Source organism: Eurypyga helias, unplaced genomic scaffold, assembly GCF_000690775.1.
Source record: "Eurypyga helias isolate BGI_N326 unplaced genomic scaffold, ASM69077v1 scaffold14654, whole genome shotgun sequence".
NCBI lineage: Eukaryota > Metazoa > Chordata > Aves > Eurypygiformes > Eurypygidae > Eurypyga > Eurypyga helias.
In genome coordinates, this window is record NW_010246952.1 from 34,119 (window position 1) to 46,724 (window position 12,606).

Below are 12,606 nucleotides of genomic sequence, written 5' to 3' on the forward strand. Positions count from 1 at the left end.
TGTTTGCAATGCTTATGATGTCAGAGAACTAATTCCAACTAAATTGGAGAAATAAGTGTAATATTTAAGAGAACCTGTAGTAACAGAAACTAAGCCACTTCTATTCTGCACCTCTGAAAAGAATATTGGCCTGTATGCAAGCCTTCCTTTCAAGTATTTTCATTATCTAGTAATGTCTTTCTGTCATGGTTTAAGCTGGTGGGATGGGGAGGAGAAAATATAAGAAAAAGGCTCATGGACTGAGGCAAGGGCAGGGAGGGATCACTCACCAGTCACCAGTCATGGTCACGGGCAACACAGACTTGACGTGGGGAAAATAAAATCAGTGTAATTAGTTAGCAATTAAATCAGAGTAGGGCAATGAGAGACAAGACCAAATCTTAAAACAGCTTTTCCCCCATCCCTGACTTCTTCCTAGGCTCAGCTCTGCTCCCCCTTTCTCTACCTCCTTCCCTCAAGTGGCACAGGGGGATGGGGAATGGGGGTTGTGGTCAGTCCATCACACACTGTCTCTGCTGCTCCTTCCTCCTCAGGGGAGGATCCTCACACTCTGCCCCTGCTCCAGCGTGGGGTCCTTCCCATGGGAGACAGTCCTCCATGAACTTCCCTGACCTGAGTCCTTCCCAGGGGCTGCAGTTCTTCACAAACTGCTCCAGTGTGGGTCCTGTCTGTGGAGTGCCATCCTTCAGGAGCAGCCCACTCCATCATGGGCTTCCCATGGAGTCACAGCCTCCTTCAGGCACAGCCGACTGACTGCTCTGGCGTGGGGTCCTCCCTGGGCACAGCCTGCCCTCTCACCATGGGCTCAGGGGAACCTCTGCTCCAGCCAACTCCTCCCCACCCTGGGCAAGCTTCTCTCAAAGCTTCTCACAGCGGCCACACCACGGCCCGTCCCCGGCTTCCAAAAGCCCCCACCACACAAACCCAGCGCACTTTCTGGAGCGAGAAACCAGTAAATAGAATGATGAAACAGAGATTGAGCAGAGTCAAGTTTTGTCTAGGGTCGCCATGAAATCCCATCGAGGCCGTTGAACACTGCATATGTCTAAATGAGAAAGAAATTTAGCCCGACTTGACTGTGCACTTCATGCAGTGGTGTTAAATGTATATGTGGGTGAAGATCCAGGCAGCATGTCAGGTTCATAATCACTTTAAGTTGTTGAGGGAAGCACATCATCACATACTTGATGGCGTCCAAGTGGCACTACAGCTATTTACTTAATAAAGCACTGGAGCAGTTGTGTGTTCAGCCCATTATCTAATGCTTTTATTTCACTAAAACTGTTGCTTTTCTCCCACAACACTGTCAATGCAGCATGAAATATTCATAGATAACATCAAGATACATCTTGGAATTTAAGAATTCACATTCATTCTTCTATTCATAGTTCTAACTACCTGTCATCTTCCCCTGGCTTGTAAGATTGGCTCTTCAGAGCCAATTAACTTCAGAGTTAATCAGGATTTTACAGTTGAATTCGGCTTACTGAACTAAGCTGCTTGTTTAGGTGCCGAGTTAGAACGAGAATCTGCAGTAGATGTGATCAGTTAAAAAAAATAATGCTGAATTGTGGATTATTGTCTTTTTTTTTTAGTGGCAGATTGGTAGCGTTCAAACTTCAACTGCTCTTTCAACTGCAAGCAGCACAACATCTACACCGTCCAGCCCCACAGTCACTAGTGCTGTAGGGTGTGATGGGAAGACATACGGTCCCCCTGTGATAGATCTGAGCTCTCCCGTGGGGAGCTCCTACAATCTACCATCTCTTCCTGATGTAAGTGTAACATAAGAGCAATGTTTTTTATGGGTTCTGTTTTGAAGCTAGCGTTACGTTTGTGAGAAGTAGAAACCTTTTTGACTGAAATTCTTGCTCTGTCTGTCAAAATGAGGCAGCTCCAGAAAACAACAGTGCAGGATTGCCTACATGTAGCTGACAATATTCAGAACTGTTCTGGGAGACATTGCAGGTTGTAATTGTAATTGGACTTGTTTATTTGGATGCTGCATATTTTCCCCCCATAATGATGCTAACAAAGTGAGTTAGCTCAGCTTTCATTTACCAGTGTCCATAGATAGCACTGGTTTGCTGATGATATTTCTGGTAAATTTTTAACATTTTTTTCAATATATTTTAACTCATTGAAAGGGCTGTTTTAGGTAGGTATTAACTGTTGGTATACTGGATATATTCCTTATATTTTTTTCCTTTTGGTATTTCTTTTCTTCATATATCCTCTAACATGCCTGTGAGATGGTGATAGAAGGAGCATCCTAAGAACATCTTTTCTTAAGCTTCTAAACTTCTCTTTCATAGTTTCTTCTGATTGGTACGTGTTTGTCAAAGGTCCACGTTAGAACTGTTGAATTTTAGTCAGTTGACTCTATTCTTTCAGATAATCACTGACCCTATTTTTGTGGTCTAAGGTTTGTAGATATCTGAAATGTCATGGTTTTCTAGTCATAACTTGCTGTTTCTCCCACCTGTCTTCTCACCAATAAACTTTCAGATAAGTGTTCTGTTTTTTAAATAGAGTACGTAGAGTTCAGAATCACAGTATGTGTCAGGCTTAGAAGGTGAACTATACACAACATGATCATAAAGCTGCTGAGTCTGTGAGACATTTTAGCATACTGATTTTTATGCACAGTTTCATTATGAACTCTTTTACTTGTATGTGATTAAGTTTATGCTATTAAGATACCTGGCCCAAATCACTGTAGATATGCTGACCTAGCAGAGGCTTCTGCATCCACTTCAAATAAGTCTACCTTATAAATAGACATTTCGGTGGATTTGTGAGGTGTCTGGATAATTGAGAAAGCTGATAACCAAGGTGACCTATTTCCTTATCAAACACGATCTTATGTCTTGCAAAAAACCTAACATTTCAAAAGGTCATTTCTCTTTATCAAACCAGAAGGCATAATTATTACAGAAAGTTAGAGTGGTAGACTGGGAGCCCCTGAAACAGAATTCAGTTGTCAGGCCTGGGCTGTGGGTGGAAAGAGCAAGTGCTGGTTTGCTGTTTGCATTTTGAGTCAGTATGCGTGGCCCCTGCACAGAAGGTATGTGGGACAGATAGAATTGAGTGTCCGTTGAGGTTCTTCCAGTCCTGTTAAACACTAGTGGATTAATGGTTAGTTTGTGTATTGCTTCTATCCTTTTTAGACTATGTAAAGTGAGCAAAAAAAAAAAAAGGTGTGGTGATAAAAATTGACCTCTTACCTTAGTGTGTGAAAGCTACCTGTCTGATATAAGCCTTCTCTGTAGCTGGTGAAGAAAAATTGGCACTTATAGAATCATCTGATCTTAAAATGAAGCACTGTCTGGATTTGGCCATGTTGTTTCTTTTTAGGGAAGGCAGGATGACCTGTTTGAAAGTAACCACATCATTTTTTGGATAGCTCAAGTTAGGTGAAATGCATTTTGGTCTTCATCTTTACAATAACAACATGGCAAGGCATGGGGTGCTTTTCTGTTGGTTTGGGCAGGGGGAGTTGTTGTGGAGTTGTTTTCCCATCCCAACACTAACTGCTTCTCCTCTCTTCCTCACCTTTTAGATTGATTGTTCAGGAAACATCACACTGGATAATGTTGTAAGGAAGGATGGCACTGCAGAGCAGAATCAGCCAAAACCTGCTTTGAACAGAACTGTGCAGTCACCAAATTCATCGGTACCATCACCAGGCCTCTCAGGTAATCGGAACGAGGTGCAGTTTTCTGTTTACTTGGTGTAATGGAAAAATCTAATGTGACACTGTTAACACTGATGTCAGAATTAGTTACTTCTATTTTATAGCAAAGATGAGAACTATGAAAATGAAGGCAAAGTTGTAGAAACTCTAGTAGGAGGTGAAGTTGAGGTAATATTTTAGCATTGTCAACAAAGGTAAGTGGCCAGATCTTAAAAATATGGAGGGAAAAACATAATATATTTTAGCGAATTCCACAGAAGTACATAGAAAAATGTCACACTTAAGGGTACAGTAAATTAAAACCTGGAAGCTGTGGTAAGAGATGAGTGTTTGAAAAAGCAGGATAGGATGTAACAGGAGACAGTGGCTACAAGTGGTGACATGGGAAATTCAGTTTATTAGAAAATCATTTCCACTGGAAGGGTAGTACAGCACTGACAGATGTTGACCACAGAGGTTATTGTTAGAGGTAGCTAAATGTGGTGGACATGAAGGACCCAGGGGATTCCTGTCACTGTGTCTGGTGGCAGTCAGCAGCTGCTCCTTACTCCTGTTTCCCAATCTGGCCTGTAGTGAGGCTATGTGAGCGTGAATTCCCAGTAAGCACTCGTGCAGCGTTCATGCACTTGCATGGTGTTCGTACGCTTGGGCAGATGAGCTGAGACGGGTGGGTAGTGCATTCATGGACAGCACAGACAGCCCACTCTGGTTTCTCACAACCAACGCTGAGCAAAAATGTCCTTCACAAGTCTTTCAGCTGTCTGGTCCCCAGAACTTTGGCGTCTCTTATATTTGGTTCTCAGACTTCTTCCTACTTGCCACCTCGTCGGGCTTAAAGTTCCCTAGCAGATCTGCTAGAATTTAATAAGACAAAACAAACTGCATTGATTAGATGAAGGGCTCAGCCAGGCAAAGGTACTGACCCATCAGCCTTCTTATGTGCAGTGGGCCCCATTTTAGGCTTCTCCTTCCGTCTGTTATCCAATGCTTCTAGTCCTCTCGTGAATTTGTATTAAATGAGATATGGGTTAAATAAATGACACTGCAGGAGCAATTTTCCCCAAACCTGTGTACTTCTCTGGGTCACGTCACAGACTGGGCACAGACCTGTGTTTTGTTCTAATCTGATTCTTCTACCCTAGGAGGAGTCAGCGTGACAAACATACCCCCACCAGTTCGTTCACCCAGTGCCTCCAGTGTTGGGAGCAGAGAGAGGTAAGGAAGGAGTGGGAGAGAAGAAAATGTAATTTACACCTCGATAGAAAATGCCTCAGTCTCTTCTCTCATTAATGCATATAGAAGTCAACTTGCCTCACCTTCCCTGTTAGCATTCCAGGCCTGATGGTTATTACAGCTCTCTCTGCATTCTGAAAGCAGTAATTTCATTTGTAATGTATTAATAGCACATCTAAAAATGTATTAACTCTGTAAACAATGGCTAGGTTGGCGTTATTAAAACAATGCCAATTCTAAATTAGGTTTTATATTCAGAAAAATCAGCTAAAGGAAAAAATTGCATATTGGAAGTCCTCGTGGAACTGTAAGTTACTTCAGATTTAAGGAACTGATGTTACAAAGAGGGGTATTGAGAATTTTCTGCCATAATACAGTGTCATGGTTTAATCCCAGCTGGCAACTAAGCAACACAGCTTCTCACTCACTCCACCCCTGTGGGATAGATGTCAGGTAAAAGTAAGAAAGCTCATGGGTTGAGATAAAGACAGTTCAATAGGTAAAGCCAAAGAGACACACGCAAGCAAAGCAAAACAAGGAATCCATTCACCACTTCCCATGGTCAGGCAGGTGTTCAGCCGTCTCCAGGAAAGCCGGGCTCCATCAGGCGTAACGGTTACTTGGGAAGACAAATGCCATCACTCCAAACATCCCCCAAACCTTCCTCTTCCCCCAGCTTTATATGCTGAGCATGACGTCACATGGTGTGGAATATCCCTTTGGTCAGTGGGGGTCAGCTGTTCTGGCTGTGTCCCCTCCCAACTCCTTGTGCACCCCCAGTTCACTCTCTGGTGGGGTGGGATGAGGAGCAGAAAAGGCCTTGACTCTGGGTAAGCACTGCTCAGCAGTAACTGAAACATCCCTGTGTTATCAACACTGCTTCCAGCCCAAATCAATACTAGCCACTATGAAGAAAATTAACTATCCTAACCAAAATCAGCACATACAGCTAGTTAAGTGAGCACTAGATAGCTACTGAGAGTCTGCACAAGTATTTTTTATTCTTTAATGGTGGAATATTAAGGAACAAATAGATTTACACAATGTTTTTTGAGGAGTGCACATCCATTAATGTGTTCCAATAAATTAGAACATATATCTGACATGAGATTAATTTTTTATGCAGAGAAAAATCAGGTTACATTCATCCAATTTGAGTTGGAAATGCAGATCCTTTTAAATATAGAATACCTTCTACTCTATTCCATTTACAGAGTAAATTCTGTGAAGGACTCTTACGAACTGTTTAAATGTTTGTCTGAAGAGTCTTTTCCTTGCATTTAGAAATTGTGATTCTGGCTGCTGCTACCTGAATTGATTTTACGAGATGTAAAATTTTTTGTTGTTATTAAAAAAAAAAAAATCATAAGCTGGTATTTTTGAGTTTGGTTGTCCATTCTCACCCTGTTATGACTAAACACATGAAAAAAGACAGATGTAGTTCTAAAAGTAGAACCCTAGTTTTGGTAGAGCTGCAAGACTCTAAGAAACTCTTACAAAATAATGTAAATACATGTTTTATCTGGCTTGTTCACTTGTGTGGTTTACAATGATCAGTTCCTCTCTGGAGAAACACTGGCCTTCCCCAGAATACAGCTGCATCCCCTCCAAAGTGGGATGATATTCAGTGGAAGTGCTTTTTTGTGTATGACCTAGAAGAAACGGAGATTATTTGCAAATCTTGCACTAATGAGGAATAAAACAATGAGTAATTCTCTAGTTCTGGAACAACACCATTAAAATTTTCCCTTTTTGTAATGCCTTTTCAATATACCTGGAAGGAAATAAACTTGGATGTGGTATTATGTAAAAGTGATACCATAGTGCTCAGGATTCAAAGAAGCAAAATGGATTAGCATCCTGAGGTCTTGGAAGGCATCGGTGTCCAAAAGGGATCCAGACCTGACTCTTCATTTCCTTTTTTCCCTGCCTCTTTCTGTCATTTACAGTTCTGGCTCCTCCAGCAGGCCACCGCGAGCTGATTCGACACACAAAGTCCCAGTCGTTATGTTGGAGCCCATCAGAATTAAACAGGAGTCAAGCGTACCGAATGAGAACTTTGATTTCCCGGTTGTTGTAGTGAAGCAAGAAACAGATGAGGAATCCCGGCCTCAGAATGTAATCTTAACAGTTAAAGATCTCCTTTTGCTTTTGTGGAGGATATTTGGCATTTATGGGGAATAAAATAATTTACTAGTATTCTGTTGGGGACTTTTTCAGGGGAAAACTAAAAAGCTAAATAAAAGGAGGTGGTGAAATTCAAAATCAAACTAGCTCTACTGCCAGTTCAATTTATTAACTGGTATGATCAGACTGCTTTTATCCAATGAAAACCTGGTAAGGCAGGAAATGGCTTGCAAACATCAAATTTTCATGTGGTGCTAGTAAGTGTTTCTAATCATAGCGCACTAATGTGCATAAACAAGGTTGGTAGACCTTTGGGGCATCAAAGATTGGTTTTATTTTTTTATTAGTGGAGCAGTAAATAGCCTTTCATAGCTAATTTCTTCTGTTTAGCTGCCTGCTGCTATGGTACGCTAGTAGTTTTTGTGTGCATGTTCCAAGTTGTATGGCTGCTTGCATGTAAGTTCGTTATTCTGGTCAGTTTACTTGTTAGGGTCATGTAAATTCACAAATATGATAATCTGCCTTCCTCTGTTTCTTCTTACAGGCCACCTTTTCAAGAAGCATCCTTACTTCATTGCTGTTAGATAGCAATAATAATTCCACTTCTGATGAAGCTGTCGTAAGAACAGATGCACCGGACAGCACGGATGATCAACCAGGGATACTGCAGGAGAACACATCCAGTGGGAAGACGGGATGGATAGCCCCACTCCACATTGGGGAGGGCAGAAAAGAGGATGATCCCAATGAAGATTGGTGCGCAGTATGTCAAAACGGAGGGGAGCTCCTTTGCTGTGAGAAGTGTCCCAAAGTATTCCATCTTTCTTGTCATGTCCCTTCGTTGAGGAGCTTTCCCAGGTAATTATGACCCCTTCAATTCCATCTATATTTGCATTGAAGGACATAAGCTTTGTATTGTAAAACCCGGTACAAGAAGTTTCAGCCTCAAAGGCAGCAGTGCCTTTTTGACTCTGGGTAAGCACTGCTCAGCAGTAATGTGAACATCTCTATATTAACAATGCTGCTTCCAGCACAAACCCAAAACACAGCCCCATACTAGCTGCTGTGAAGAAAATTAAATACATCCCAGCCAAAACCAGCACAGTGTTACAAAAACATATTTACATAGTCTTTGTTTCTATTAAAATTAAAGCTTCAAGAATGGATCTTTAAAATTTCTCTTTTTTACTGGATCATTCTGTGGAAACTGAGATGATGAAGTCTCGTGGCAAGGGAGCCAACACCAACTCTTCTGACAAGTGTTCAGACCTGTAACGGTGCATATTAATACAAGTGCACTGTGTTCCTGGACTTGAGAACCACGGTTAGCTTAATTCTCCTCCTGGCTTCAGATGTAGCAGATTTTTGTTCTTATCTTTGTGGGTTTTGTGGTGTGGGTTTTTTTTCAGCTGTAGCAGTCGTCTTTAACAAACTTTGGTCTCTTAGCATTAGTTCCTTCAAACGCACAAATATTTCTTTATTATCACGTCAGCAGTGTCAGTCTAATTCTTTCATGATGGCTGTTTGTTCTTGCTTCAGGTAAATAGGACAATTTCCCCTATAGGTTTACAAGGTCACTGCATCTTTTTTCTTTCACTCCAACCCACCACACTCTCGCTGATTCTTGGATGTTTAAGTGCATCATTCCTCCATCTTTCGTGTGTTTCCTGTTTTGTTCTATCATAAGTTTTTTTAGATTATGGCCTGTATCTATTTTTGTATAGCTACCACATCATTTTTCTCTGATGCTAGTCTAGGCACAGAGGTGACACTTTCATATAAATAGCTCTGTCAAGTTAAGGCAGTAGAAGGTAAAAGTCTCTTTAAAGGAAAAGGCCCATTATTCACTATGGTATACTACAACTGGCACATGGTGGAAATCTTTGGATTACTTTAAATAAAAACCAGTAAGATTATTTTTTTTAGCTTGGAAAGTCTTCTGTCCTGCTGTCAAAATGAATTAAAAGGTGCTGCAGAAACTACTTCCCATTTACAAAGATCTTCTAACACACCTCTGAGTAAACACACACAGTTAGAGCTCGCTAGTTTCTGCGAATTTCTGTCTACTACGTAAGAGGTACAATTCAGCCCTCTTGTGGTTATCTGCAAGCATGCCAGTTTCTTTGGGGAGAACTATAGTAAAAACACAGACTCTTCATAGGGGTTTCAAAACTTTGAGGTTCACAAGTTATATTAGAGAGTCCATGAAAATAGCTTGCAGAACTAATTTTGTTGTAATCTTAACGCTGTCATTGAGATCTACAGGGTTTTCCTACATTAACTGATAAAATCAGGAACACCTGAAAGTTTTAGGGAGTGAAGAATTTCCATTTTTTAAAATTATTTTGTTAGGGTAATTTATATAAAGTAATAATATGTTGTAGATCAAGCTTGTAGAGACAATATGTAGCTCTCACAGCCTCACTCAAACTTTTCCTTCTGTTTGGCCTATACAATTTCTTCAGTCCCTGTAGTTAGGAAACAGAACTCTTAATAGTGCTTTGCTTGAATCCTATCAGCTCAAATGAAAAATTTCAGTACTAACCAAGGTAGACACCATTCGTCTATTACGACAAACCATTCTTCTGACACCAGTAATGACCCCAGTGCCACTAAAAAGGCAACAAAGGCCTAATACAGCATTTTTGCCAGCTGTCTCTACCTTCTGTAGTGTTTAAAAAACCACCAACAACAAAACAGCACATGATGCAGGAAAAAACACCCTGCAAATGAGGAACTTGGTAGAAATATGTGGAAAGCCCTTTGTCAAGAGTGTCTGTTTGTCTTCTTTTCTTTAGTGGGGAGTGGATTTGTACATTCTGTCGGGATCTGTCCAAGCCAGAAGTGGAATATGACTGTGATAAACTCACTCACAGCTCTGAAAAAAGGAAATTGGAAGACACTGGGGGTTTGTCACCGATAGACCGTAGGGTAAGGATAAAATGAGTACTGTCTTGCTGCTTCTTGTATTATGAAATGTGTCCGTCTTTTCAAAAGCGATGGTAAAAAAGGAGAATTAATTTTTTTTAATAAGCTGAGATCATAGCAGCCTTCGTGTAAACATGCTGAACGTGACATTCGGAATGTCTGGGAAGTGGTTGTGATCTGGTGCTCCAAACTGGGACTGTGTTCTCGGAATTGCCAAGTGCTGTTTCTAACAGAGCTCTTGTACACAGTGACACTGCACTGAGAATTTTCTTTTGCTTTTGCTTTCCAACTTTGGCATAGATTGATGTTATCAACTAATGGGTTTAGTCTTTAAGGCACTTTGTCAACATCCTTTTAAAAAACTAGGGTGGTTCTTTCACAATGAAGATACACAGAGGTGAAATACTGATCCTGCAGGGATTAACACAAGGAATAACTGCTATCCTTTTGCAGGTTTGAATGTTCTGGTGGAAAAGCACACTACAAAGCACAGAGTGTGTCTGCAACTTTTGTTTTTCCCTTAAACCTTAAAGTTAAAAGAAAAAAAAAATAAAGTGCCTTTGAGCAGACAGTTGAACTGCTTGACAATCTTTTTCATTCTTGGGGTCTTGGGAGGGGATTTGCCTTTTTTTATTTTTTTCATATTTCTTTGTAGTTGTTTATTATTATTTGAATCTCTTTTTAAAGCAATTTTGAGCTCTCTTGGAAACTTTCAGTAGTGGTTTTACTTGCTTTCATTGGCAACTTGTGTAAATACACTGAAATTAGTATTTTTTAGGGTCTTGGTCTATGGGTAGAACCATTATTTACATGTGCTGCTATCTAAAAGGAGAAAGCTAGCTCTGTTTGCATTTTAGTTTAAATGTAAGTTATAAAAATGTAATTATAAGTCCTGTAAATAATCCAATAAACGATCAGCAAGGATAAAATCACACAAAACTATTTTTAGAAACTCTTTCAAGGCTCAAGATCCAATTTAATATATTTGGATACACAAAGAAAAGATACTCCTTCCCACTGCTAACAAAAAGCACTGTAGGCTTAGCAGTTACAGAGCAGTTATACCCAGATCAGGAAAAATGTTACTGATATCTCTGAGTACTTGTAAAGCACTAAGAGACACACATGCTTTTTTATTCCCTGAAATGTCTGCTGGGCTCAGCAAAAGCTGAGGAACACAGTTGGGAATTGTATGAGGTTTCATAGCCTGCATTTTGGAGTTGATAATAATATATCTATTGCAGAGAAGGAGTGCTGTAGACCATTGGTTCTGACAGTTAAGCTTGCTTCCAAATACAGCTTCTACGCTCACTTTTCTGCTTAGGGGCTGCGGGAGTACTGAGCATCTGTTTGGTATTTCCCATAGTTTCTTGTTTTAGAACAAATAATATGGGATTCTCTAATTACTTGGGTACCCATTTTTCTTGTCGCAGAAGTGTGAACGGCTACTGCTGTACCTCTACTGTCATGAAATGAGTCTCGCTTTTCAAGATCCAGTTCCTTCCACAGTATGTACCTCACTTCTTTCCACTTTGTGTTAGTAGCATAATCGGCACGTTTCTAACGAGATTTTTATGTCCGGTCATGGCCAGTTGTCAGAAGTCACGCTTCCCAGACATTGAGTGCATTCAATGTGTTTGATTTTATTAAAACTGTCTGAAGAGGAGTTAAAAATTGAACCATGGGTATCGAATGAGATTTACTGATAAAATTCCTTGAGAATTTATTTTACTTAATACTCAGAAATAGGTACAAAAAGTAAGTTCTAACGTCTGCTGATTTCACAATGCTAAGTGATATCACTAAAATGGTGAATTAGGGTATGTTTGGGTTGTTTTTTTTTAAATACCTGATGTTGAGAATTAGAGTACTCCATAGTACTAATATGAAATAATTTTTCTAATTACTAGCTTGAAGTTTAATAGTTTTAAATGGTTAACAATACCTGGGTTCATTAGGCAATAGAAGGAGGACAGAAAGCAAGCAAATTGTAGTCCCAGAGATACACAAAAGAGCGACCAGTATGTTCAGATGAAAAGTACCTCTTTTATGTTCTTCAAGACAAGTCAGTAGGAAAAGAATTAATCAAAAAGTGATACGTTCCTATGCACCCTTTTTATTACATTTTAATAAGAATTATTCTTTTGAAGAACAGTTCGCGGAGTTTAGTAATAAGCAAGGACAAGAGAGATTGATTAATCATATGATGGTTGTCTATTACTTAATTCAGGTATTGTAGCATTTCTCAAAATGTGAATCTAGTTAGGAAAAAAGTATAAAAATATTGTCATTAGATTTCATAACTTACTTTCTGATTATTGTTAAAAGAAAGAATAAATCTTAATCCTACAACCACAGTTTGAGATACCCAAATCATTGATACCTCTGAGATTAGCCACCATTTCCAAAGACATATTTAATAACCAAAACTCATTTTAAACAACCCAACTGCTGCCTCCGTTTGAGTGAGTTGCCAAAGTTGTCATATGGTGGTCTTGAGAGGGAAGCCAAATAGAAGGCTCATATGACTACGTACAAAAATAATTTCCTAATCGTTTGCTCCATCGTATATAGACAATGTAGGTGGGGTTTTATTTGTTTTTCTTTTAAAATAGGCATTG

At 39.9% G+C, this 12,606-nt stretch overlaps 1 protein-coding gene across 1 annotated transcript in view; it reads left to right on the forward strand.

Moving 5' to 3' along the window:
- Window positions 1–12,606, forward strand: part of TRIM24 (tripartite motif containing 24) — a gene marked incomplete at its 5' end in the record, with an annotated part of 35,028 nt that overhangs the window by 20,754 nt on the left and 1,668 nt on the right. Inside the window, 7 exons of the mRNA XM_010150588.1 lie at window positions 1,596–1,775; window positions 3,563–3,698; window positions 4,840–4,912; window positions 6,880–7,048; window positions 7,602–7,915; window positions 9,856–9,988; window positions 11,419–11,493. Coding sequence (XP_010148890.1) covers window positions 1,596–1,775; window positions 3,563–3,698; window positions 4,840–4,912; window positions 6,880–7,048; window positions 7,602–7,915; window positions 9,856–9,988; window positions 11,419–11,493 — 1,080 coding nt within the window. The remainder of the gene's footprint in view (window positions 1–1,595; window positions 1,776–3,562; window positions 3,699–4,839; window positions 4,913–6,879; window positions 7,049–7,601; window positions 7,916–9,855; window positions 9,989–11,418; window positions 11,494–12,606) is intronic.